At 36.6% G+C, this 27,163-nt stretch overlaps 1 protein-coding gene across 21 annotated transcripts in view; it reads left to right on the top strand.

The window, feature by feature from the left end:
* CDKL5 (cyclin dependent kinase like 5) overlaps positions 1–27,163 on the top strand; it is a 213,662-nt gene that overhangs the window by 152,543 nt on the left and 33,956 nt on the right. For all 21 annotated transcript variants that reach the window (XM_072816790.1, XM_072816776.1, XM_072816786.1 and 18 more), the window contains 7 exons: positions 235–355; positions 2,289–2,348; positions 5,150–5,240; positions 9,809–9,998; positions 15,171–15,251; positions 20,549–20,700; positions 25,909–26,875. In XM_072816790.1, coding sequence (XP_072672891.1) covers positions 235–355; positions 2,289–2,348; positions 5,150–5,240; positions 9,809–9,998; positions 15,171–15,251; positions 20,549–20,700; positions 25,909–26,875 — 1,662 coding nt within the window. The remainder of the gene's footprint in view (positions 1–234; positions 356–2,288; positions 2,349–5,149; positions 5,241–9,808; positions 9,999–15,170; positions 15,252–20,548; positions 20,701–25,908; positions 26,876–27,163) is intronic.

The following is a 27,163-nucleotide window of genomic DNA, read 5'->3' as shown; positions in this document are numbered from 1 at the left end:
TATTTGGGCAGCACTGGGGAGTAGAATGGAATTTCTCTTAAAAGAGAACTTTGATTTAATACAGTATCCTACTTCTGCATGAAAAAGATAGTAAATGGAAAACAAAACAGTTCTTAAAAATGCATGCTGTGCATTGGGTGAATTATCATCCAAGATGCTTTTTTAAATTGTTAATACATGATTTATGGGCCTGCGTAATTTGTGGAGATTAATGACTCCCTATTTAATTTTTAGAATATGCTTGAATTGCTGGAAGAAATGCCAAATGGGGTTCCACCTGAAAAGGTTAAAAGTTATATCTATCAGCTAATCAAAGCTATTCACTGGTGCCATAAGAATGATATTGTCCATAGAGGTAAGTATGGAATTTTTGAAATGGAAAATATTAAGAAAATATCAGAATTAACAATGAAATATTTTATACATTATTATCTTAAGAATATTTCCATGGGCATTGATGTTCCATTTAAATTGAATACATTTTGAAAGTACAGGATATGATATGTCATTTACCTTTCAAGTCTCCTTCTGTATCACCAAAAGGATGGACTGACAAGTTTATTTGGATATTATAGTGAGATCTTTGTTTGTATAACAAGATCTATTCTCAACTTTAGAAATGCCTAGGGATATAAAGAACTCAACAAATAGGAACTGTGAAGTTTCCTTGGAGTTAAAAGAACAAAGGGATGTTCTCTGTTGCCTTTTGGTCCTGCAGGTAATGTGAAACCACCCAGAATAAGGCTTTAAAGGTGGTCACTGACTTCCTGCCCTTGACAGTCACCTTTCATTCCCTCTTAGACCAACCACCTCTAGTATATACTTTAACTTCCTGAATTTCCCTACCCATTAGTGAAAAGTGCCCATTGCAAGTTGTAGATATGATCAACCTTGCATAAAGGTCATGAGTATGCTTCTGTAAACTGTTTTGTCCTTTATTGCTGTGAGGTGGGTGGTTTATAGTAATAAAAGGGCAATTACTTTCTCAGCACAGTCCTTGACTTTATGCAGTTTATCTTCTCCTGATAATCTATCTTAAATTGCAGAGTTTTACAATAATGGGACACATATTGATAAAATAATGAAGCCAGAAGCTGTTTATCAGAAAATGTTACAGTATGTACTTCTGGTCTCTGAATTATCAGATAAATGAATACTACATTTTAATTCACCTATACATGCACAAAAGGATGTCACTTTAAAAATAGTCTCACTTTAAGAATAGCTTAAAGGTCATGTGAAGAATGCCAACTCCTATTAGAAAAAGTCTAGAAAATGTCTAGAAAAAGATAGTTTATATTTCTCTTGGATTTGACTTTCATACCAGTTACCTTATCAAGGTTGTTGGTGGTATAGATAGATCTCCGAGTCAACTGCATATCTAATATCTATTCTAATAACAATCTATACTATAACATGAAGCTATTAATAAGGAACTGAGCTAGCTACATTTCTAAAGTGATCCTGTGATTTGGTTAAGTGTATAGTAATAAATCAATGGTTGTGAATTAGCAGTAGAAACCATGATTCTCTGCAGATTTTACTCCCATCTCTTCCCTTTTTCCATTTTCACCTCTGCCATCTGATAGAGATGAGATGATGGTTACTCTAAAAATAGTATTGTGAGGTGCCTCCCAAGGCAGGAATTAAATAGCATTTTCTGTGTATTTCTACTCAGCTCCCACCACATCTTCTGAAGATCCACGGAAAAAATGAGAAGTCTTTTCTTGACTCATGCAGTATAACTTCAGCATTAGACATTTATAATTGTGAACCACACAGGAAAGCTAAAGAGATATGTAAATATAGACATTATGTAGAAAATCACAACAGAAATTCTATTTTTATGAAGTTTTTTTTTCTAGTAAATATAATTCTAGCTACTTAAATGTGTTTTTAAGGTATTTTGTGGGTGTAAACCTTTTTTTTTTAATATCCTATCTCCAAAAATTTATGTTACTAATATTTTATAAAGTAGAATAGTTCCTTGAAACATGGTGGTCTAGATTCAGTGATTCTTAAATTCCTTTCAGAAATCCCATTAATACCTTTAAGATTTAAAGGGAAAAATATTTCTTAAATTGTGGGTCTTCATGTTTCTCAAAAAGAAATTAGTTGAAACTTTAATGTACCAGTATAAAATGTGTTACCCTGCTTTTCATTGCTATAGGTTTCTATTCACCTTACTCTGGATATTTCTAATTAGGTGCCATTATAGTGACCAATAGTATCAATCAGCAGTCCATGGAACATTTTTTAATAATTGTTTCTTCATCTTTATATTTCAGATATAAAGCCAGAAAATCTCTTAATCAGCCACAATGATGTTTTGAAACTGTGTGATTTTGGTAAGTTAAAAAGAAATTGAGCCCTGTAAGTAGAATTAATTTAATATAACAAGTAGCTTTTAAAGGCTTATTAAAAGTATTTTTTAATGTTTTGACTTAAACTAGCAGAGGAATATTCTATTACATCATATGTTGAAAAATCGATTGCTGGGAGAATACTGTACTCTGCATAGTGTTGTCTACATTTAAAAAAAATTCATAAGGCAGTATTTGTTTAATGAGAATGCAAAGCAAATAGATGCACGTGCATGTATTCATAAGCCCAGTTCTTAATGACTCCAGAAAACTAATTTTCTATGAAATACCACTATGACTTCTGTTTTGAGTAAGATGAAAGAATATTTTTTAAATATTGTAATAATCATTGATAGAAATTATTTTAGGTATAATCATGAACACTAATAATATGCCAAGGTAAATACATATGTATCCTGTATATGCAATAATTACATACTTGTAAGAGTCAAAGACACTTTTAGAACAATTCCATTTATTCCCCTCAGATGTTTAATGAATAAGATTAGTAATTGATGTGTAATATCTCAGCTCCTGGTTGAGCATATTAGGAAGCTTTTGAGTTGTACTCAATCCTAGTAGAAAATTGTGCATTCTTTTCCATGTATATAAAACTGTATTAAGTGCTATTTAAGTTAAAATAATGTACAAAAGTTTTAAAACTATAAATTAGGGTGTTTAAGTTCTGGATCACCTTAAGAAAATCTTCTGTCTAATCCATATGCTGAAGAAACCTTGATTTTTTTTTAATGTTATTTTTCATATATCCAAGTATAATCATAAATATGATGTAAACCTCTATGTATAAAAGAGAATGCATTGCCTTTCATTAAATATGTTAGTTTAGTATCTTGTAGATGGGTCAAACAAATGAGAAATGGAAGCTAGAGAATGCACTGTGTGAATGACCAGATTTGTCTAGTGTAGCTATTAAAGGCATGTATAATTGTTTTCACTCAGTATTTGTAAGGAATTTGAGTGTTATGAACCTGTTTGCCTGGGGAAAAATGTTTTAAAGGACTTAAATTTTTTCATACTTTATAAAGAATGTTGCAAAGAAGAATCCTGCTATATGTTTTTTTTTTAATCTGCTAGATGTTAAACATCTTATAAAGTGCTTAGGAGAATAAAAAAATACCAAAATATAATTATTTAGAAGATTTTGACCTTGACATTTTTAGCACTTTCTTAGCATTGTGATTTTCAGAAGTATTTCTGGTTCTATTTCTGGCTTCCTATCAATAATTGTGTTACCACCAAACACTGAGATTTTGTGCACCTCATATGCCCTTTACTGTTCTTCCATGATTTTATGGATTGGTGATCTGCTTAAACACACAAATTACTGAAATTTGTAAGCAAGTTATAAATACAAAAAAGATACCTATAGAATGGTTGATAATAGGAAAAGGATATCCTTGGACTGGCATCATTTCTTTCTTTCTTTCTTTTTTAAAAAAGATTTATTTATTTATTTTAGGGGGGGAGAGAGTGCGAGCGAGTGTGTGTGCATGTGGCGGGGGGGTGGTTAAAGGAGAAAGAAAATCCTCAAGCAGATTTCCCACTGAGTACGGAGACAGACTTAGGGCTTGATCCCAGGATATCGATATCATGACCTAAGCCGAAATCAAGAGTCAGATGCTTAACCAGCTGAACTACCCAGGCACCCCCAACATCATTTCTTAAAGAAAGACAATTTTAAGTGATAAGGAGGTTTCACATGGCAGCACTGCATGTGGTACTCTGTGCCCTAGCATACTCAATGAGGACTTCCGAACTGCTTTCCCTCCCAGGGCATGGAGCTCCTTTGTCTAGCTTGAAGAATCTCATTTGAAAATAGGAATATTTCTTCCAAATATGCCTTACAATGAAGCATTGATTAACTGAAGTTCAGGCTTTGTTTTTTGCTGTGGTTGTTTTTATTTTTTATTCCTCCATTTTAAGAAACACTATTTTCTGCTTTTCAAAACTGACAAACACCTTAATTTTTACCCCTGATTTTAATGTTCTGGTTCTCTGTGACTATCTGTATGCTTTTGGCGAGCTAGATGGGTAATTAGCTTACCTACTGGCTTATTTTTAGACCCCAAAACCTTGTGTGAGGGTTTAAAGGGAAAATAATGATTAGAGTCTATAAGTAATTAAGATACCCCTAATATGCTTCTCAGTTATATTAGGAGATGAAAATAATTTTGGCCTGCTTAGTTTCCATCTTTGTCAATCATTAGTTCTTTATACAATGGCTAGAATTGATCAGCAATTATAGATCTACAAATACTGTGTTAAGTCCCACATATTGGAATATAATGGCCATCTATGACAGGGTATTTTAGCTTTGACTTGAGCTCTTGTGGGGACTTCATTTTGTTCCTAAAATTTGCATTTATTGAGAGAGCTGACTTAAAAATATGCTCTGAATGCTTATAAAAGCATGTGATGACTTCAAAAATATGGATTTCTTTAGTATAGGAGGCAACTGACTTTTTTTAGTGAATACACTATTCTTTCTAAATAAGAAAATATTAATAGTGAATACACTAAATATTCTTTCTAAATAAGAAAATATTAATATTAATTTAGTGTATTCTTAAATTATTCTTTTAATTGACATATGAATGTCAATTAGTAAAATAATTGAAGGTGCCATTAGTAAACAGCCCATTCATTACCAGTCATTATGTTCTTTTGATGTTCCTTTAAAATATTACTAACACTGAAATACTTTACCAACATGAAGTTATTATTTATTTTTCAAAGCTATACCTTTGGGTTTTTCTGTCTTTCAGGTTTTGCTCGGAATCTATCAGAAGGCAATAATGCTAATTATACAGAATATGTGGCCACCAGGTGGTATCGGTCCCCAGAACTCTTACTTGGGTGAGTTACCGTCCCTAAATAAAATGACATTTATATATTTTCTGATCGTATATCATTAGCTTAGGGATCATGTATGAAAGATAAGATCTTTAGTTAATCAAATACCAGTTACCAATTGCAGTGTAACAATCCACCCAAAAAACTTAGTGATGTAAAACAAACACCATTTTATTTGCTCAGAATTCTAGGTACCAGTGTTTTGGGGAAGTCAGTAATTGAAGTTCAGCTGGATTGTTCCTCAATCCATTGGTCTCAATGGGAATCACTCAGGTAGCTACAGTCAGCCAGCAGATCATCTGGAGTCTAGCTGGTGGGTTTACGAGGCTTCAGCTGGAACAGACCATCTCCGTTCCATAGACACTCATCCAAGTTGCTTCATGTGATAACTGAAAAATTTCTTGCAGCAAGAGGGCAAGCCCCAAAAGCAAAAGTAGTTTTCAAGCCTCTGTTTGCATGGCTTTTGTCTCATTGGCCAAAGCTTGTTACATGACCAGGCCCTGACTCAAGGGATAAAGAAATAAACTCAACCTCCTGTTGGGAGGCCTGGCCTGTCTGTTGGTTTGTTCATTAATTAATTAATTCAGCAAATACTTATCAAGTGTCTCTTATATCCAGCCACGTTGCTAGAAACATGATGTAAATACTGAACCAATTGCCAATTTTCTTCTGAATAGAGAAATCCTGTTTGATGGCAAATGACTATTCAAACACACTGCTTTGATGATTTTCTCAGCAACATCACATCCATCCACTTTGTGCCCACCCTTCCTTCTACTTTATTTTTTTTTTAAGATTTTATTTATTTATTTATTCATGAGAGACACACACAGAGAGAGGCAGAGACACAGGCAGAGGGAGAAGCAGGCTCCATGCAGGGAGCCCGACGTGGGACTCGATCCCGGGTCTCCAGGATCACGCCCTGGGCTGAAGGTGGTGCTAAACCGCTGAGCCACCTGGGCTGCCCCTTCCTTCCACTTTAAATGCTCTTTCATCTGTTAACCCCAGAAAAGGATTTTCTGATAAGATTCTTTTTTTCTTTTTAGTATGTTTTAACTTGAGAGCCTAAGAAGGAGCCTATCCTCCTGAACTCAATCACAGTTATATGAATAATCCTCTACTCACCTTATTTGTAATATTTTCTTATTTTCCCTATATTGTATTTACTTCTTTGGGACCATCCAAGAATGGAAAAAGAATGCACATTCTACAAATAAAATGAGATATGGTGGTAATGATGACCAGTGCTCTAATTATAGGTTTCATCTCTTTAGTGCACCAAATGTGTATCTGGGGGATATGAGAAATGTAATTTTTAAAGATTTTATTTATGTGTTTGTTTAAAGAGAGAGCTTGAGTAGGGAGCAGAGTAGAGGGATAGGAAGAGAGAATCTCAAACAGACTCTGTGCTGGTTTTGGAGCCTGACTCAGGGCTTGATCTCATGACCTGAACAGAAATCAAGAGTCAGGGGCGTGGGGGTGACTGGGTGGTGAGCACTGAGGAGGGCACTTGACAGGATGAGCACTGGGTGTTATTCTGTATGTTGGCAAATTGAACACCAATAAAAAATAAATTTATTTAAAAAAAAAAGAAATCAAGAGTCAGACACTCAACCAACTGAGCCACCCAGGTGCCCCAAGAAATTTAATTTTTAAAAGATACTTTTTGGGGTGCCTGGGTGGCTCAATCAGTTAAATGTCTGCCTTTGGCTCAGGTCATGATCCCAGGGTCCTGGGATCGAACCCTGCATCGAGCTCCCTGCTCAGCAGGGACCCTGCTTCTCCCTTTCCCTCTACTGCTCCCCTACTCATGTTCTCTCTCTCTCTCTCTCTGTCAAATAAATAAATAAAATCTTTTTTAAAAAGATACTTTTTTATATAGTAGGAATATAAATTTCCTTTTGTTGAAGATCATGATGATTATGTTTAAGTTACTCACTGAAGGTTTATTTTGATGTTCACAATTTCCCAGTGTGTATTTTTTTTTCTTTTTTTTTTAGTATTTTATTTATTTATTCATGAAAGACACAGAGAGAGAGAGGCAGAGACATAGGCAGAGAGAGAAGTAGACTCCTTTCAGGGAGACTGATGCAGGACTCAGTCCTGGGACTCCGGGATCACAACCTGAGCCAAAGGCAGACGCTCAACTACTAAGCCACCCAGGTGCCCTTCCCAGTGTCTATTAACCATCTGGTTGTAATTCTTGATTCATTGTTGACATAGAACCTATACGAATTGTTGATATCAGTTATTGAAAGCTTTACTTTAAAAAAAATCAATAGCTTGCTTTATCTTGGGAAATAAATGTGGTTAGTCACTTTAGTATCTCTCTTTGTGTGGATAGATTTTGGAATTTCTGTGCTAATTTTTAAACTTGGTTTTAGGGTTGATTTTCTTTTGTGATTGTCTTTGTTTCTTTTTCTGTGTACTTCTGTCTGGACTTACTTGGATGCATAGTCCCTTTTCTTTTGGGAGGAATTGGAGTTTGAGTTTACTGGGCAGATTTGCCAAAGAAGAAATGAGTATGAAGTAGATCATTCTTAGAACACCATCTGAGGATTCAATTATGGTAGAGGACTTTTTATAATATAGTTTTGTCTATACAATGGCCCCAAGGAGTTCATTCTGAGGACAGCCTTATTGCAGACCTTCAGAGAGTATTTGCTGCCTAATAATACCTGTCAGAAAACAGCAGTTATGTTTAGAAATGTGTGGGAGCTACCAAAAGTAAATTGCAACTTCAATTAATTTGAGCCAAATTATATATTGCTAATTAAATGATTGTCAAGTACTAGTTGAAGAACCATATTATTTGTGTAAAAATCCCGTTGAAATCTGTTGATATTTGGTTAACATTAAAAATGTACATTTTTGTACATTCTCAAGATTTTGTCCTTGACATTCAAAATAGTTCCAGCTGCATAAATTATTCACATCCATTGACAGAAGAAAAATAGTGCGATTTGGTTATGTAGAAATTTTCCCTAAGTTTCTCCATCTAGCACAAGGTTTTTTCTTTTGTACAGATATTAAAGAAATATCAGTATCCTTTCCTCCTCAACAAGCTACCAAAAAAGTCTACATGAAGTTTCCTAATATGGTCCTTAGGTTTTTGTGGGAAGGAAATGAGATAAATAAAATACTGACTTACAGTTGTAGTGATTTATTGTCCTAGAAACATATTCTGTATACTGTTAACAGTGCTTTAATTTAGAGTATTAAAAGTTTTGTATTACTGCTGTGTCATTATAGCATTCTAGAATTTCATCCCATATTTTTTTTTCAGATACTTTATTTTCTCTTATCTTTTTAATTTCTTTAGAGAAACATGAACATGAGGAGGGGAGGGGCAGAAGGAGAGAAAGAATCTTAAGCAGCCTTCATGCTCAGCATGGAGCCTGACATGGGGCTTAATCCCACAACCCTGAGATCATGCATGACCTGAGCTGAAGAAAAGGGTTAGACACCTAGCCAACTGAGTTACCCAGGCACCCTTGGCTTTCTATTCTTTCTTTTTTTTTTTTTTTTTAAGATTTTATTTATTTATTCACGAGAGACGGAGAGAGACAGACAGACAGACAGACAGACATAGGCAGAGGGAGAAGCAGGCTCCATGCAGGGAGCCTAATAATGGGACTCGATCCCAGGACTCCAGGATCATGCCTTGAGCCGAAAGGCAGATGCTTAACCACTGAGCCACCCAGGCATCCCTTGGCTTTTCATTCTTAAAACTTGGATTATTTGTATTTGAAACTAAAGAAAATATGGTTTCTTAATCTGCCACATATAATTTAACCTAAGGCTATAGATACTGGGGCATACATATAAAGCATTTTTGGAGTACTTAGGTTTTCACATATAGTCTCCACTTATTAATAATAGTAACACTCCTAAAGCCTTCTCGTAAACTCAGATCCAAGTGGAGAGCTGTAAACCCCTAAGGAAATGGAAAAAAATGCTTTGAGGCAAATAATTATCATAAAGCGCCATATACACAGGGTACAAATAGTTTCAGGTAAATAATACAATAGAGCTTAGACCACCCTAGGTATTAGAAATCGTGATTCTATACAATCAAAAGTTAAATAATATTCAATGTTTATTGTTTAAGAAGACACGTGAGCCAATAGTTACATTTTAATAGTCTGAACTCAAAAAATGGATGAGGTATAACTTTTTGACATTTCAAGAGCTAAAGGATAATTACCTAGAAAATGCATTTCCTGGGAGTATTTGATTTTCCAAGTGAAATGTTAACTCATCAGACTCATGTGCACTGTATTAGGGTTTATTAAGCCATTCATGTTCAAAATATGCCCAGAGGTGAATAGACTTCAACTTAGTGTATACTAACTAAATTGTTATTAAACTGATGGTTTTATTAGCATAGATTTATTTACTTGTGCTCTGAATTTTACTTGGATATCCATAATTCCTTTTCTTCAGCCTCATTTTTAATTCCTTAAATACACAAATTGCTTTAAATTTTGAATCTGCTCAAAATAATTTGGAAGTTATTAAAATGTATTTCTTCTTCATTTGCCAAGATAATCTCTCCATTTGCTTTTCAGAGCTCCTTATGGAAAGTCTGTAGATATGTGGTCAGTGGGCTGTATTCTTGGGGAGCTTAGCGATGGACAGCCTTTATTTCCTGGAGAGAGCGAAATCGACCAACTTTTTACTATTCAGAAGGTGCTAGGACCACTTCCATCTGAACAGATGAAGCTCTTCTACAGTAATCCTCGATTCCATGGGCTCCGGGTAAGAGGCTTTACTAAAAGTCCAAATGGAATCAATACAGCAGTATTTAAATCATTGTTCGTTGCACAATGGAATGCTAAGCTATCCATTGAATACTATTCCCTTTCCCAATACAATGTTTATAATCCCCATTATAATATTTTATTTTTGAATCTTATATAGTATTTGTGAATTTTAAGAAGTAGTCTGAATTTGAAAGTGGGAACTGCTAATGTTTTTCCTAGTTTATAAGTTCCAAATTTTCAAACCCTCTTCTAGCATATGCATTATCATATTCTACACGTTGGTTATCTCAGAATGTTGCTTTCTGTAAAATATTAAGCATCCTCAAGAGATATAAAAATGTATAAATGACTGTTGCTTATTTGAACAAACATATTTGCAATGATTTGAGGGAGACTATGAATACTTGCATTCTATAGATTTAAAGGTTGTGTTCTAGAAGCTATTTCTTGTCTGTTGACAGTGAAGCATCAGTGAAGCACTTCAAACTAGTATATTGTCTTGGGCAGCCTTTTCTGGACTTGCCAACTTTGTATAAAACTTGTTTTCAGGGAATATACTGAAAAGGGCCTTAAGATATAAACTTTCCCCAAATGAGAGACAAGCAACTTGCAGAGGCACTTTATTAGAGTATCCAGATATAGGCTGCCTACCTATAGGCAAAAACTACTTTTGCCTATCTATCCCAAGAGCTACTTTTGCCATCTACCCCAAAAGCTACTTTTTTGTTTACAACTACTCTGGGCTAACATGCTGATTGGTGACCATTGTGAGAACTATAAAACCGCCACTTCCTTTCTTTTAAACACATGGTCCCCAAACCATGTTTTCTTGACATTTGCAGAACACTTCATTTTTCTTTTGACTTTCTGGACCTCAGTTCATTTCACTTTGAAGAACAAACCCTCCTCACACATGAGCACACAACATAGTGGCTGCTTCTCTTTCTCTCTCCAAGCTCTCACCACAACTTGTCTTTTTTTTTTTTTTTTTTTTTTTTGACTACTATAAGCATTTTAAGATTTTTTTCATCTTCAGGGATTTGGGATTTGTCGCTCTTTCTCCTGGGAAAGTGCTTCTGTTGCACGATCCCTTCTCACTTTTTAAGTCTCCCCTCCAAGAATGTCCCCCTCTTTGATGCCACCAGCATACTGCCCCCATCATCTTCCTAGTGTCTCCCTTACTTAGCACCACCCTTCTTTTTTTCTATCCTAGCACTTACCCTAGTATGTAGATGTGTTGTTTATTTGTTAATTATCAACTGTCAAATTCTCAACTACTAGAGTATAAGCTCCCCAATGGCAGAAATCGTCTGTTTTTTCACTGTATTTCCAGCATCTGTAGTAGAGTCCAGCACATCTAGTTAGGGACTCAGTGAATACTTGAATGATACATTGAGCCAGTTTGTGTCGTCAGCACTCAAGCTCAACTGAGCCTCCCTTCTCTCTATCTCTAATGCTTCTTTCACCCTTAGCAGGTTTTACCTGAACTTATTGACTACTCCTAAACTCCTCTCTCCAACTTTCTGTCTTCATTCTTCTCACATTGCATTTGGAATAATCTTCCCTCAAATTGCACATTCAGTTCTGTCTCCTTTGGGTTTGAAAGCCTCAACGGGATTGCTTACATTAGGAGGTAGCATTAAGAACCCCTTGCTCTTAGCCCTCCAGCCTTGTCTGCTACTTGTTCCCACCATTGCCCCCTACTTAACATATTGAACTTCTCACCATTTCCTTGACATGTTGCTTCTACAGTTCTGTATTTTCATTTCTGTGATGCTCCTAGTACTCGCTCTACTTCCTGGAAAGCTCTTCCTCCTCCTTTCCCCAGACTGAGGTCAAGTATTCTCACTCCCGGAAGTCCTTCCAGACTCTTCCAAGGAGTGGGTGACTCCCCTTTCTGTGCTCTGGTAGCATTCATTGCCATCTCTTTTAAATAGCTGTTTTCAAAAATTATATATGTATCCTCGCTGAACTGATGAATTCCTTGAGGAAATGAACTATCATGTCTGCCATTATATTCATAGCACATCTAGAGTAGTGCCTACAAGGTTGAATAGTATTCAGTGATTGAATATCTGACCTCAGGATTTTAACTGTAACTTCTGGAACATCAAGCTGGCCCTGTTGGCTTCCTGTTCTATGCCTGGTTAAAGAGACTCCATGCTGATTGCCTGAAGAGAGTGTAAACAGATGTGTAATAGTACCTAGCCTTAATAACTTGTAAATGAGCCAAAGAATTAAGACGTTTGCACATGAAATAATTGGAAAGCAATATAACATCATAAAGCCTGGTATATAATAAAAAACTTCATTCTTTAGTGCATTACACTGTTTTCTAAAACATCTCTCAATATGGCTGAGACCACAAGAGGGTTAAACATTCTGGAAAATTAGAAGTCATAATTGGCTGGATTCACTGGAGAAAGATTTATAGAAGATTGGAAGTTTATAATGGATATGAAGAATGAGTAGCATTTGTGTTAGATAGGCCAAACGAAGGATCTCATTCCCTCATTTGTGTGTGGTCTGTTTTGTTCACAGACCTCCTCACTGAATAGTATTATCTATAAGATGCTGGATACCACATGACAACACTGCTTATAAATAACCGTCAGAGAAATTGCTGCTTCCATGACACTTTGATTTTTATAAACGTTAATATTTTTACAATTTGGTCTGAAAGTGTTTGTGGTATTTTAACTAAATTAGGTTAATCTTTTTGGAGGCTTAGCAACGTCATTTGAGGGAAATGTCTTCCTTTATCATTCTGTTGGAGAATATCTGCGACAGATGGCCAAGCATGTAGGACGTGTGAACTGGAACTTCCATGAGACACAGACTCACTGGCGACCGGTCTAGTGTTATTGGCATTTCGATTCAGTTGTGTAGGGATTGGAAAGTCAACAAGATGTTGCTCTATTGGTATGCTTTATTTAGAAAAAGTAGCGATCGATGTCCCATAGTCTAGGACATAGATTCTGGAGTCAGACTGCTGGGGTGCAAAGCCTGGCTCCATATTTCCTACATGAATGACTTTGGCAAGCTTCTTGTGCCTCTATTTCTTCATGTAGAAAATGCTGATAACAGAAGTACTACCTGATGGGGTTGTTGTGAAGGTTAAGTATTATCTGTAACACGCCCAGACCACTGCCTGACACATAGTAAGTGCTCATTAAAGATGTGCTCTTGTTGTGTTGTATTGTTCAAATGATTAAGAAAGAAAGAGAAGCTACTCATTGGGATATAATTTAAACTTCCATGCTTGAGTTTTGGTTATTTGTTGAATTATCACATGAGAATGGTAGATTTCATTCAAAAGCATATAAATTAATTTTTTAAAGTTAGTTTGGTCATTTTTTATCATAATATTTTTAATACCTTTTCACTCTCTTCATTAATTTTCTTATCAATGAAATGTTACTTCTGAAGAAAGAAAGGAACATCTGGTAGCATAAGATAGACCTCATAAGCAAAATATTAATTACAACGTAGCAGTACAGAGTTGTTTATCACAGCATGACAGGTGTCTTTCTTTGGGCTGATATTTAATACTCCAACAACATCCAAAAAAACCTCCCTTGAGAGAGGTGCCTAGGTTCAGAAAGAGTGTGGGTTTGAATTATAGACCTGGGTGCAAATATTAGTTCTGCTTTTTAATTACGTAACCTGCCTTGAATCAGTTACTTGAACTTTTTGATTGTCACCTTCTTCATCTCTAAAATAATAAGAAGAATTGCTACCATGCCTTGTATAGCATCGCTCTGTAATTAGTTATAGGTTTGCCTGTGTCTGTGTTAAGTTCATGTATTCCTTCTACTTCCTCTGTCTGGGGTGCTGTCCTACTTTTCTCTGTCACCACATTTTACTTATCTTTTAAAACCTAGTTCAAATATTGTCTATGGATTCTTTTTTTCTCCAGCTGCAAATTGCCTTGGTCTCTCCTTTCTCCAACCCTCAAGTAGAATTTTTGACTGTACACTTCAGTGCTGATTGCTGTCCTAGCCAACTGTGGCAAGTTGCACCTTCACTGCAAGGTTTAGTTCTGACCCATATGCAGTATCTCTGGCCATCCCTAGCACAGTGTGCAGATAATGTCATAATCATGACTTAAGGGCCTTGTTTGAAAATTTTCCTCCATAACTAGTCCTCCCATCCACGTATTTAACACGTTTAAGGATTCTAGTACTTTGAAATACTCTTATGTTGGTATAAAGAAAATAACGTATTAAAAGCAAAAGAGCCTTCCTATTGCGAGGGAGTACATGGCATCAGGCTCTATTACTTATTCATCTACTTAGATGTTGCAAAATGTGAGGTGGTAGAGAGGACAGAGCACCTAAATAAATTTGATCTCCTCCCCTCATTTTATTTAAAAAGGCATTTATTAATTTAGGAGACTGTTTGTCTCCTGTTCCAACTTATATAAAGCAAGGAATTGAAAATAGGTCATTAAAAGAGTATTTTAAAAGCAATGATAGGAGCATCTGGGTGGCTCAGTGGTTGAGTGTCTGCCTTCAGCCTGGGGCGTGATCCAGGGGTCCTGGGATCGAGTTCTGCATCGGGCTCCCCACAGAGAGACTGCTTCTCCCTCTGCCTGTGTCTCTGCCTCTCTCTGTGTCTCTCATGAATAAATAAATAAAATCTTAAAAATAAAATAAAAGCAATGCTAGAACATGTATCTGAATTCACTATTTCCATTTCTGTGGCCTTTTAAGTACTTGCTTCTGCCTTCTCTCTCTTTTTATTTTACTTCTCTAATTTTCAGGAGTAAATGATGTTGTAACAAAGGCTTACGAATTGTCTGTGCAAGCAGACAAATTCTGTATAAAGTATATTATAACTGAATTGTCTATATAAACATACAGTACTGTGTAAACTGTATAAATACAGTCTCAAATTTTTATAGTTAGGTTTGTTTTACATGCTTCATTGTCTGACTAGATTTAATATTCTCTTTCACCTGCACATTTTCTGTTACTTAACACCCAATCCTTTTAATCCTTACCTCAAATACCTAGACACAAAAGTAATAGGCATAGGAAATAAATTTGACTTTGGCACTAGAGCAATAATGTCTGTTTTTTTGCTACCTTTTCCAGCACTCACAGTACATGCACATGGATCCCACTCCCCATGTGCTGACACTCCTCTCCTGTTGTTCTTACAGTTTCCAGCTGTTAACCATCCTCAGACATTGGAGAGAAGATACCTTGGAATTCTAAATAGCGTCTTACTTGACTTAATGAAGGTGGGACAAGTTGATATTGTCTGTATAAAATGTCTTTTGGTTTATGAGTTTTTTTGTGTTTTCATGTGATCAGAGCCTGCTTTTGTAAAATACATGTATTTTGTTAATAGATGTATAGTAGTAATGGGGGACTATGTTATGTTAAAAGCATGCAATTTATTTAAAATAGAAGCAGTACCTAGTTTTATAACATTCCATGTAGATAGGGCCATAAGATACCTCAATTACATTCCTAAAATGGATAGAATAATAACGATTTAAATATAAATAATAAATAATTTAAAAATTTATTCAGCATTGAAGAGCTGCATAGTAATAACATTTCAAAACAAATCTTAAAATGAAAGTTGAAAGAAAAGAGATTCTAATTTTTTTTTTAAACTTGATATCAGAGGCCTCTCATAGGATTATTTTGTAAGTGAACCTAGTTCTTCTCTTTTTCTAACTTGGCTTCTTCTTTCCCTGATGATTGGGTTCTTTCTGGCTTTTTTTTTTTTTTGGGCCACAGCAGGATCACTGCTACTACCACACCTGAGCATGCCTCCTCATGCTCCTGCCCTCATCCAGAAAGTTTTCCTGCTCTGCACTGCTTAAAACATTCTCACAGTTTTTTATTTAAGCTTTTCATCCTCATTAGGCAGACAACCTCTTGAGTGAGAACCAGTTTTTCCTGTTTCCGTAGCTTTCCTCATAGCCAGCCAGTACATAAGCTGGTGCTGGTTGTTTGATAGTAGACCTTCAAAAAATAGTTGTTAATGGATCAATTTTATTTTATGCCCATGTAGCTTATTGTTCAAAATGAGAGGAGGTTACATTATGCACAGAGTCTCTAAAGGTATACGTAGCACAGTTGGGAATTGCTGAGCAGCACTCTCAGAACGTTGCTGTGCTTTAAACTATGTTCCTGCGTGCAAATTGGTGTGGGGGTAATAGTGGGGGAGGGGACATGGCTTTTTAGAAAGAATACATACCACATAACCTTTTGTAGAGATTCACAACATTCATTAATTTATAAAGGCTTTCAGAAATCCCACAGTAAAGAAGCATTTATGTCTCGCTCAACAGTTCCCAAGTTTAATTAAATAAATACTCAATACTTTTTTTTTTTTTAATACTCAATACTTTTTAAAAAATAACTCTACAGTACTGGTATTCTGAACACAGATTGAGAGGTGCTGTTAAAAAGATAGCCCTCAAGGGTCTTTCGTGTTAATTAGGCATAAATTATCTCTTAAATCAGTTGGATTTCGTCAATATGTTCTTTCACACAATCAATATTTATCAGGGCTTAATGATTCAGTAACTTAAAAAATGTAAATAGGGTAAAGACAAAGAACTGAATTAAATACAATTTCATGTTTTCTGCCTTTTGTTTTTTTTAAAAAAGATAACTAAACTTTTTTTGGTTAAATCATTACCAAACCTAATTACCAAGTGTCATTGGTAAAATCTAGCACAGATAAAAGTACAAAGATAACTGGAATCTTTCTGTATTGTTACCAATTTGGAAATTATACAATCTAATTCCAATTTAACATATTTAGCCTCAAATTTTTTAACATTAAGTAAACATTTCAATTGAAATGTATATTTATAAGGTATGCAAATTATATATACATTTCAGTTAGTTTTTAGAATGTAAACGTATTCATTTAACCACATCAAGACTGAAATCGAGAAAATTATTAACACCCTAGAAGCCTCTTTATGACCCCCTCCCTGGCTGTATACCCATGTGCCTCCCCACTCCTGGAAATCACAATTCTGAGTTCTCTCACCAAAGATTAATATTGACTTGTTATTGAATGTAGTATAAATAGAATGATTCCTTTGTCTTTCAGCTATTTTTAAAGTAAATTTGAAAAGTAAATAACCTCATTTATCCTTTCATGAAGAAATATATCTCTGTGCCATTCTCTAAAACAGATTTGTTAGTTTTGTCCATATATAAATATCTAAAATGGCCATCTCATCCTGCATCTGTTATAGATATTAGCCATTTTAGCGGGGGGGGGGGGGTTACAAGTTACCAGAATTAACCCAATCTACAGTAATTTATATGGACTCTATTTTAGTTTTTAAAAAATGTTGTTTTTCCCCCTAAATACTGAATTTTGAAGCTATTTACTCAGTAAGTTTTATACTTTCCTCATAAAAACCTCCTCCTGTTAAGTGATTTGAAAATTAACAGCTTTATTTATGAATATAAAAATAATTTTGTGTATATGCAGTAATTTCTACAGTTGATAGTCTTAAAATAGCACTTTGATGCTAGTAGATATGTGGCTTGTGGAAAGTCATATGTACTTCTAATTTAAAATACTACTCAGGAGCCAACTTTTCTGTTTTTAACCAGTATCATACATTTGAAACCATTCTGATGTTAACTGTTTTAATTGACAGTGAGACCAAAATCATTTTTATATACCGCCGTAGTTTTCTTTATTTTCTAAAGAGGAGGAAAGAATTGAGATAATTTTAGAATTGTGTCTGAATCAACATGAATGTAAATCCACTTCCATGTAAGGAGTGGTTTGGGTTACCAGAATCATTTGACCCAAAGTGAATATTTCAGTGGATCAGACTTCACATTTTCTGTGGTGCTAGGTTAAAGGTGGTTATCTGAAATTGAATCCTGGCTCACTGGGAGCAAATCTAGGTTTGTTCTCACTGTTCAGGTGGATCACAAAGAGGTTAACTGTGAGCAAAACCAATGAAAGTGACCTAGAGATGGATTTGGAAATGCTGGAATTTCAACATTCTTCCTTTCTCTGATAGAGAATGCCTTCACTGAATTTTGCTGTGCAAATATCGTCACAGCAAATTCAGTGTGTTTTATTGAGTTGTGTTAGGATATGTAGGTTCATGTTTTATGTATTTGCTTAATTTGTTAATAAAAATCAATTAGTTTTAATAATGATTCACCTTTTAAAATCTTGTCCAACTACTAAAATAATATTAGAAGAAAACATTTTATTTTTTTACTTTTATTTTTTTAAAGATTTTATTTATTCATGAGAATACACACACACACACACACACACACACAGAGAGAGAGAGAGAGAGAGAGAGAGAGAGAGGCAGAGACACAGGCAGAGGGAGAAGCAGGCTCCATGCAGGGAGCCCGACATGGGACTCGATCCCGGATCTCCAGGATCAGGCCCTGGGCCCAAGGCAGGCGCTAAATCCCTGAGCCACCCAGGCTGCCCAGAAGAAAACATTTTAGTTGTTAAAACATCTACTATTTGCAACATAGAAGGGTTAGTTATTGTGATATATAAAGAAGACTTAAAAATAAATTAGGACAGGTACCTGGGTGGCTCAGTCGGTTGGGCGTCCAACTCTTGATTTTGGCTCAGGGCATGATCTCAGTGTCCTGGGATCCAGCCGCGTGTCTGGCTCTGCATCAGCAGGGAGTCTGCTTGAAGATTTTCTCTCTCTCTCTCTCTCTCTCTGTCTCTCTCTTTTAAATATTTTACTTATTTATTCACATGAGAGAGAGAGACAGAGACAGAGACACAGGCAGAGGGATAAGCAGACTCCATGTAGGGAGCCTGATGTGGGACTCGATCCTGGGACTCCAGGATCATGCTCTGGGCCAAAGGCACGTGCCAAACCACTGAGCCACCCAGGGATCCCCAAAGATTCTCTCTCTGCCCCTCCTTCTGCCCTTCCTCTCATTTTCTCTCTCCAAAATAAATAAATCTTTAAAAAGATAGATGCACAAATAGAAAAGAAGGAATGTAAGTTTAAAAAAAGGAATGTAAGTAACCAGTAAGCATAAAAATATTCAACTTCATTATAATCACAGATGTGAATTAAAACAGCTATGAGATACCATTTATTAAATATCTAGTTTACAAATAGTATTTTTAAAAAATGATAATGCTTGTTGTTGATGAAGGTGCAGGAAGTTGGTAGATTCTCAGTTACTGAGAAAGGAGTATCCTTTTAGACAACCTTCCTAGGGGATGATTTTCAACACATAGAAAATAATCCTTGAAAGTTTGCAGAGTTAACAATCCATCTCTGGGGGTTTTTATCCAAGAAAGAGATCATGGATGTATTCAAGGATTTCAGGTGTTTAGCATAGCATTAATTATAATAGTGCAAAGCAGCAGCCATTTAAATGTGCAACAGTAGGAGACCAGTTGAATAAATTATGGTATATCCATACTACACACTTCTTTAGTCATTTAAAAACATGTTGTAAAGTTATTTCTTACAGCATTGTTCATAATAATAAAAGGAACAACCAAAATGTTTATCATTAGGGAATTGCTAAAAACAATCTAAGGCGTATCCATAGAGTTAAAGCTCTTCACCAATATGCAATGATCTCTTAAGATTTACTGTCCATTGGAAAGAAAGCTAAGTGCAGACCATTGTGTATCTGCTACTATTTGGGTAAAATAAAAGGAACAGACAGAGATAGGTACAGAGTATCTATGAAGGATGCACAAGAAAATACTGACATGGGCTTGCCTCCCAAGAAGGGGACAAGAGAAAGATGAGTGTATATTCTTTCATGTGAATATATACTTCATCCAAAATATATTTCAAATGTTTAAATTATGTTGTAAAAAATATTTCTGATTAGTAAGTGAAAAGTTCAGGATCCAAAACTTACATGTATAATATGAGCCAAATTTTATAAAAGAAAATATGTATATATGGTATTCAAAAAAGGACTAGAAGGGCTTATTCCCAGAGGACAACAATAGTAAGATAATGTGGTGATTTATTTTTTATTTATTTAAAAAAAATTTAGAAGATTTTATCTATCTACTTAGAAAAAGCACAAGTGGGGAGGAGGCAGAGGGAGCAGGAGAAACAGACTCTGACTGAGCTGAACATGGAACCTGACACAGGGCTTGATCCTAGGACCCGGAGATCATGACCTGAGCCAAATTTAGACACTTTTTTTTTTTTTAAAAGATTCTACCCATATATTCATGAGAGACACAGATATATAGAGAGAGGCAGAGACACAGGCAGAGGGAGAAGCAGGCTCCATGCAGGGAGCCCGACATGGGACTTGATCCTGGGTCTCCAGGATCACACCGCTGAGCCAGCTGGCCTGCCCTGAATTTAGACACTTAACTGACTGAGCCACACAGGTGCCCTGATAATGTAGTAATTTAGATAGTCCTCTTTAAAAAAATTTTTTTGGACTAAACTGCTAGATATTCTGCAATGACCATGCATTTCTTTTATAAGGAAAAGAAATAAGGTTTTTATTACAATTTAAATTTGACTTTGTATTATTCTTTCTGATCCTAACTTTGTTTCCTAAGAATTTACTGAAGTTGGACCCAGCTGACAGATACTTGACAGAACAGTGTTTGAATCACCCTACATTTCAAACCCAGAGACTTTTGGATCGCTCCCCTTCAAGGTCAGCAAAAAGAAAACCTTACCATGTGGAAAGCAGCACTTTGTCTAATAGGTAAATATTCCCTTTTAAGGAAATACAGATGCAGTGTTGGTCTTACAAGTAGGTGGAGGAGGTGGCTGCTTAAATGATGCAATTAGAGAAAAGAAGGAAAGCCCTCTTTATTCAAAAATATCTTCCTTATGCTTATTACATGATTCAGAACCACAATTAAAGAGTTGTGTGGGTCTTAAAGACTTACTTATCTTTAACAAGTATATTATGGAAACCTATGCATTTCCTGAGAAAGGTAGCATAGGTTAGCAACTAAGGGGGTTTCTAGCCTTATGAACTTAGAAGATTCTATATAAATGGGATGCAGGTGTGATACTTAGAGGCAAAAGTGTGGGTGAGGGCAAGGGGATTTCTGGAGAGAGAAGAGGATACCAAACACAAATGGGTAGGAGGGCACCTGGGACAGTCTTTGCAACCGAACCAAGTAGGTTTGGTTCTATTAGAAGACTCTTGTGTTTTTGTTGTTCTTTTAATCGTTGAGTTGAGAAGTTATTTTTTCATTAGAATATGGAAATAGTAAAGTCAGTTTGGTAGATAGTGATTAAAATTGCTGCTTTTTAAAAATTTTTAATGTAATCTTTAAAAAAACAACAACTCTATTTCTGGGATGGGGGGCTTGTCTTCCCTCCTCTCCCAAGAAGCTGGTCTTATCTGGTATTGCTCAGACTCTGGAAGTAGTGAGTAGTTTTGTTCATCTACTATTAAAAGAAAAACAGAATATGATAATTCTTAATATGAAGCTTTTTGAATATAATTTTTTTCTCCTTTCACTGAAATTTTCTCTGCATGTAGAATAATTATTCTTAATCTATTAGAAGTTGAAAGCCCAAGACCTGGTACTTTTCTGAGACCTGTGAACATATTCATAAATTGGCAATAATCACTCATCCTATGTTTTCTCTGCTTAACTGTGATGGTGTGATTATTTTTTACAACTCTTTACTCTGTTAAATGATTGGTTTTGATTTTTGTTTCCCTCACATCTTATAAGATGTGGCCTTTAAGAAAGACAGGCCTTTCTTACCTGGATTGTTTTATTTGTTTTGGGGGTCTTTTTGTCTCTTACTTTTTTTTTTTCAAGGCCTGTGAACAGATTCAAATTCTGTTTAACCAAGTTTGTATTTACTTTGTTGTTTGTTTCCATGAGATTTTAATACACTAAAGAATAATAGTCATCATTTAGCTACTCTTTTCCATTTAAGAAGTTCATATTATGCCTTTGTCTTATCTGGGATCACTCGTAGTTTTAGTTCGGGTACTTTTGTCTCTCTTCTACCTTAATTATCACTTGACTCCTCTAGCTTACATTTGCAAAGAAGAAAGATCCCAAGGATATAAAGTTCAGTAGACTGATGATAAGTTTTTGCTTTTTGCTATAGTGATTAGTGGTATAACCCATACCATGAAAGGGGACCTATGTATTTGTCCTCTAATGACATCACTTGAGAGATCCCAGTGGGGATCTGAGGCTCTCCTTGGGAACTCTCTTTAGGACTATTCTATCAAGGAGGATAAATGTGGTGAGGAGGATATGTGTGGTGATGAGTTGATATGGGTCTTCTAGGAGTCCACCCAAATCTTCTTTTAAAGTAGACGAGAATAGAAATTATAAGTAAATAAAATCTGTGGAAGAATTCGTTTTTAGGTCTTTACACTTTGTGGAATTTTACAAGAAAAAGTCCTGAGTGGTTTCTCTAGGAATGATCTCAGCTCAGTTTACATGTATGTGGAACTGTCCTTTTCTCTACATTGTCTATGGTTCATATTTCCTCTATGGAATTCCTTCTTGTTGGGGACACTAATTCTACACAGACTGTGGCTAACTTGGACTTCCCAGCACTACTGTAGAGGTACTCACAGCATCATAGCACATTGGCTGCCACTTAAACACTCAGCTGCCTCGTCCCTGAGACACATTCACACAGCTTGTAGCTGTTGTCCAAGTTCACATCTCTGTAGAAGAGGCAGTGGACTCTTGCATTACCTTGCCCCTTCCTAGGTCTCTGTCAGACTATGCTGAGGTTCTCCTGACCTTGGATATGGTGGGATGGTGTTTCAGCCTGCCCTGCCCTCTCACCAATTCTGCTTTGCCATCCTTCTCCATAAAAGTATAGCTTTGCATCTTTGATGTTTACTTTGAAAAGTTATTTTAACTAAAGAGATTAACTATCTGTCCTGCCAGCCATTTCAGAAGGGTTTATATATAAAATCCTCTTAAATGCTTGGCAGTTTAACACAGATTCCTTATAGTTGTGTGCCAGAGATCTATGGAATTTTCAGAGCAGTTTTTTTATTGTTGTGCTTTGGCAGAACTCCAATTTGAAGACAATTTGATGCCCTTTCTACTTAAGAATTATGTGCAAAGCTCAATGGCTTCAAATTAATACTAAGACAGAAGCTTTCAGAATAGCAGTTTAGGCTCTTTGTACTTTTATAGAAACCTGACTCTTTGATAAATGTTTCTACCTTAACGTTATAGCCTCCGTTGTCATATTAGAAATTGTATCTTATGTTGCTATGAATATGTTCTTCCTAACATGTAGGTTTGTGCTCTACTTTGAGATAAGTGTTTTCCAACAGTTTCAAAAGCTCTAGCAGCTGGCCTCAATCTTCTCTATCCTTTTCTGATTTTCTTTGGAGCTTCAGGCATTACACAATATCTGCATGTGCTATCTCCGCTATTACCTTCTCTAGACCTGAAGGAGAAAGGGGAGGAAGTGGGAATATGATAGCCCAGGGGAATCAGGCAGGAGAATCCACCCCATGAGAGCTGTAATCTGGACAGGCACAGCTATGATCTGAGTTAGGGTGCTGATGCTGGGGAGGAGTAGGAGAGACCACCCCCAGCCCCTTGCACTGCTAAACCCAACTAAGAGTTAGGTGGCAAGGGATCTGGGTGATGCAGTGTGCACCATTAAGCTCCTGAGGCCCTGAATGGGGCAGAGCGAAATGGAGAACAGGTAGGGAGTTGGGTAAATAGAAGATAACCGGCACACTTAGATCTACTTATGGATTAGACTATTTGCATATTATTGATTGGGTTTTTGAAAAGTTGCTAAGATATTTTAGTTACAGAGATAAAAGTTGACAAAGGACTCTGATGGTTTAAAACCTGATACCTTTAGGGTACCTGGCTGGTTCAGTCATTAAGCCTCTGGCTCTTGATTTTGGCTCAGGTCTTAATCTCAGGTCTTGGGATCAAACCCGCTCTGCCCTCAGCATGGAATCTGCTTTAAGATCTCCCTCTGCCCCCTCTCCACCACCGTCTCACCAACGTGCTCTCTCTCTTTAAAAAAAAGAGGGGGTTGCAAAAAAGCCAACCTGATACCTTAGGATATGATGACTGCTCTATGTTGATCTGGAGATAGAGTCAGTTGGCATCATTTAGCAGAAGGTGAAACTTTAGTTTCTTTTTTATTTTAAAAAATTTTTAAATTATTCATTTAGAGAGTGTAAGGTGATGGGGGGAGGGCAGAGGAAGAGGAAGAGAGGCAGATTCCCTGCTGAGTGCAGAGTCCCATGTGGGGCTCAATCTCAGGACCCTGAGGTCATGACCTTATGCAAAATCAAGAGTCCCACACTTAACTGAGCCACCCAGGTACCCCAAAATTCTTGTTTCTTTGTAATTTCTTTCTAGGTCTAGGACCTGCTGTTTATTTAGTTAGCTCATATTAAAGCACCTTATTTGATGCTGCAATTCTTGTGACTGAATTAGGAGAGATCAGTGAATGCATTTAGGAGATGAGGTCTTCCACAACTGTTACAGGCTTTCTTGATATCAGATACTTTTTTTTTTTTTTTTTAAACATGGTAGGAGGATGGGAAAAGAGCCCTTACTTTTGATGCCTGAGCGGTAGATTTTCAGGGAAAATGGAAAGGCATAGTTTCACAGATTACCATTATATAGACAAAAAAATGTGACTTTTCAATTAGTTTGTGATGGGAACAAAACTCTCCCATGTCAAACCATCTTTAGCAAAAGCAATATTTGCAGCAGCATTTTTGGAATGCATAGTAAAAAGAGAGTTGTGTACATTATTTTTCATTTAAAAACATTCTCCTATCTCAGACTATGCTTCTTTAAATAGTTGCAGTAGAAGAAACTGACCTTGCTGTGAGGTCAGTTTCAGCTTTCCAATAGAGGACAAGGTTTTCCTCTGGATTTATATTTTGTATTTTAAGCCAAGAAGGAAATGAAGCTTTAAATCCTAAAGAAAGCCTCAGTCAGTTTGGAATAATGACGTGTGAGATGATGAAAAGAATAAATTGTGTCTTCTGGAGAGAAATTAACTCTCTAGATCCCTGTGATTTCAGGTAAAGACTGAAACATTCCTGTTTAGTGTATATGGAGGTATCTGAAGTGCCCTAAAAGTATTGCCACCTCTCTAAAACATAAACCTTAATCATGATGTTTTCCAACAGAGTTTACATTTCGTTTTAGAGTGTCATTTTCTTTTATTGAGTATATTGCAAGAACTCTGATTCTTTGATGATATAAACTAAAGACAAAAGACAGTACTGGTGTCTGTATGTGCTGTGAGTATGTATCTCTGAAGCAGGCAGTGAGTTTTACAAATAAAAGGGAAGTTCAAGGAACATCATGACCTTCAAGTCTAAATGTTGCCTCTGACATTCAGAGTTATAAAGAGTTTGTTATAGCTTAGCTCTCTTATCAGATGTTCCTAACAAACAAACACTCATGTGAGCACCAGCACGCAAAAACTTATTTTCCCAGATTATTAGTTAGAACTCATGTTGGCTACAAGTTAGTTGAACATTTAAGGATGTCAAAATTGTTTCATCAGGACCAGTGCTTTATTACAGAGTGACTTGATCTAAACAGCTTACTTCCATGGTTACTTGTTATTTGTTGGCATATGAGTTAATGTTTTTAGTCTTTGAGGTATTTTAGGGGTGTGTGCATGTGTATATATATTTTTAATATTTTATTTATTTATTAGAGCAAGCACAAGCAGGGGGAGTGGCAGGCAGAGGGAGAAGGAGAAGCAGACTCCCTGCTGAGCTGGGAGCCCAACATAGGACTCGATCCCAGGACCCTGGGATCATGACCAGAGCTGAAGGCAGACACTTAAATGATTGAACCACTCAAGCGCGCCCGCGGCCCCCCCCACCCCCCCACTTTTTAAACGATACTTTTTGTGTCTGCTATTGAAGGAAACTAATATACTTCTTTTGTTTTTAACATAGAAACCAAGCCAGCAAAAGTACTGCTTTGCAGTCACACCACAGATCCAACAGCAAGGACATCCAGAACCTAAGTGTGGGTCTGCCTCGGGCTGACGAAGGTCTGCCTGCCAACGAAAGCTTCCTAAATGGAAATCTTGCTGGAGCTACTCTTAGTCCCATGCACACCAAAACCTACCAAGCAAGCAGCCAACCTGGGTCTACCAGCAAAGATCTAACCAACAATAACATACCACATCTTCTCAGCCCAAAAGAAGCCAAGTCAAAGACAGAGTTTGATTTTAATATTGACCCAAAACCTTCCGAAGGCCCAGGCACAAAGTACCTCAAGTCAAGCAGCAGATCTCAGCAGAACCGGCACTCATTTATGGAAAGCTCTCAGAGCAAAGCCGGGACACTGCAGCCCACTGAGAAGCAGAGTCGGCATAGCTACATTGACACTATTCCCCAGTCCTCTAGGAGTCCCTCTTACAGGACCAAGGCCAAAAGCCACGGGGCGTTGAGTGACTCCAAGTCTGTGAGCAACCTTTCTGAAGCCAGGGCCCAAATTGCAGAGTCCAATACCAGTAGGTACTTCCCATCCAGCTGCTTGGACTTGAACTCTCCTACCAGCCCAACCCCTACCAGGCACAGTGACACAAGAACTTTGCTCAGCCCCTCCGGGAGAAATAATCGAAGCGAGGGCACTCTTGACTCACGCCGAACCACAACCAGGCATTCTAAAACGATGGAGGAGTTGAAACTGCCCGAGCACATGGACAGCAGCCATTCCCATTCTCTGTCTGCACCTCATGAATCTTTTTCTTATGGACTGGGCTATACTAGCCCCTTCTCTTCCCAGCAGCGTCCACATAGGCATTCCATGTACGTGACCCGGGACAAAGTGAGAGCCAAAGGCTTAGACGGAAGCTTGAGCGTAGGGCAAGGAATGGCGGCCAGGGCCAACAGCCTGCAGCTCCTATCACCTCAGGTACAACTTGGACCTTGACTGGATCTGTTAGCTCATCATGGGAAGGTGGTGTGGGGTGTGAATAGGATCAGTCTTTAATTTTCCCTACTATAGGAGGTTGTGCTTTTTTGATAGAATGCATTTAGGGAAGCAGTACTCAAAGGACTATCTATTAAAAAAATTAATTTAAGGTCCACTGTTGAGTATTCAGGAGAACTCAACAAAACTTATTTTTAGAAATCTGCTTCTTAAGTGTTCCTTTCTGGCATATTTTGTTGAGAAAATCCTATTTTGATTTATTATAGAATC

The sequence above is a fragment of the Canis lupus genome, chromosome X (genome assembly GCF_048164855.1).
Source record: "Canis lupus baileyi chromosome X, mCanLup2.hap1, whole genome shotgun sequence".
In the NCBI taxonomy this organism is placed as follows: domain Eukaryota; kingdom Metazoa; phylum Chordata; class Mammalia; order Carnivora; family Canidae; genus Canis; species Canis lupus.
Note: the sequence above shows the minus strand (reverse complement) of the source record. Positions and strands in the feature narration are given on the sequence as shown.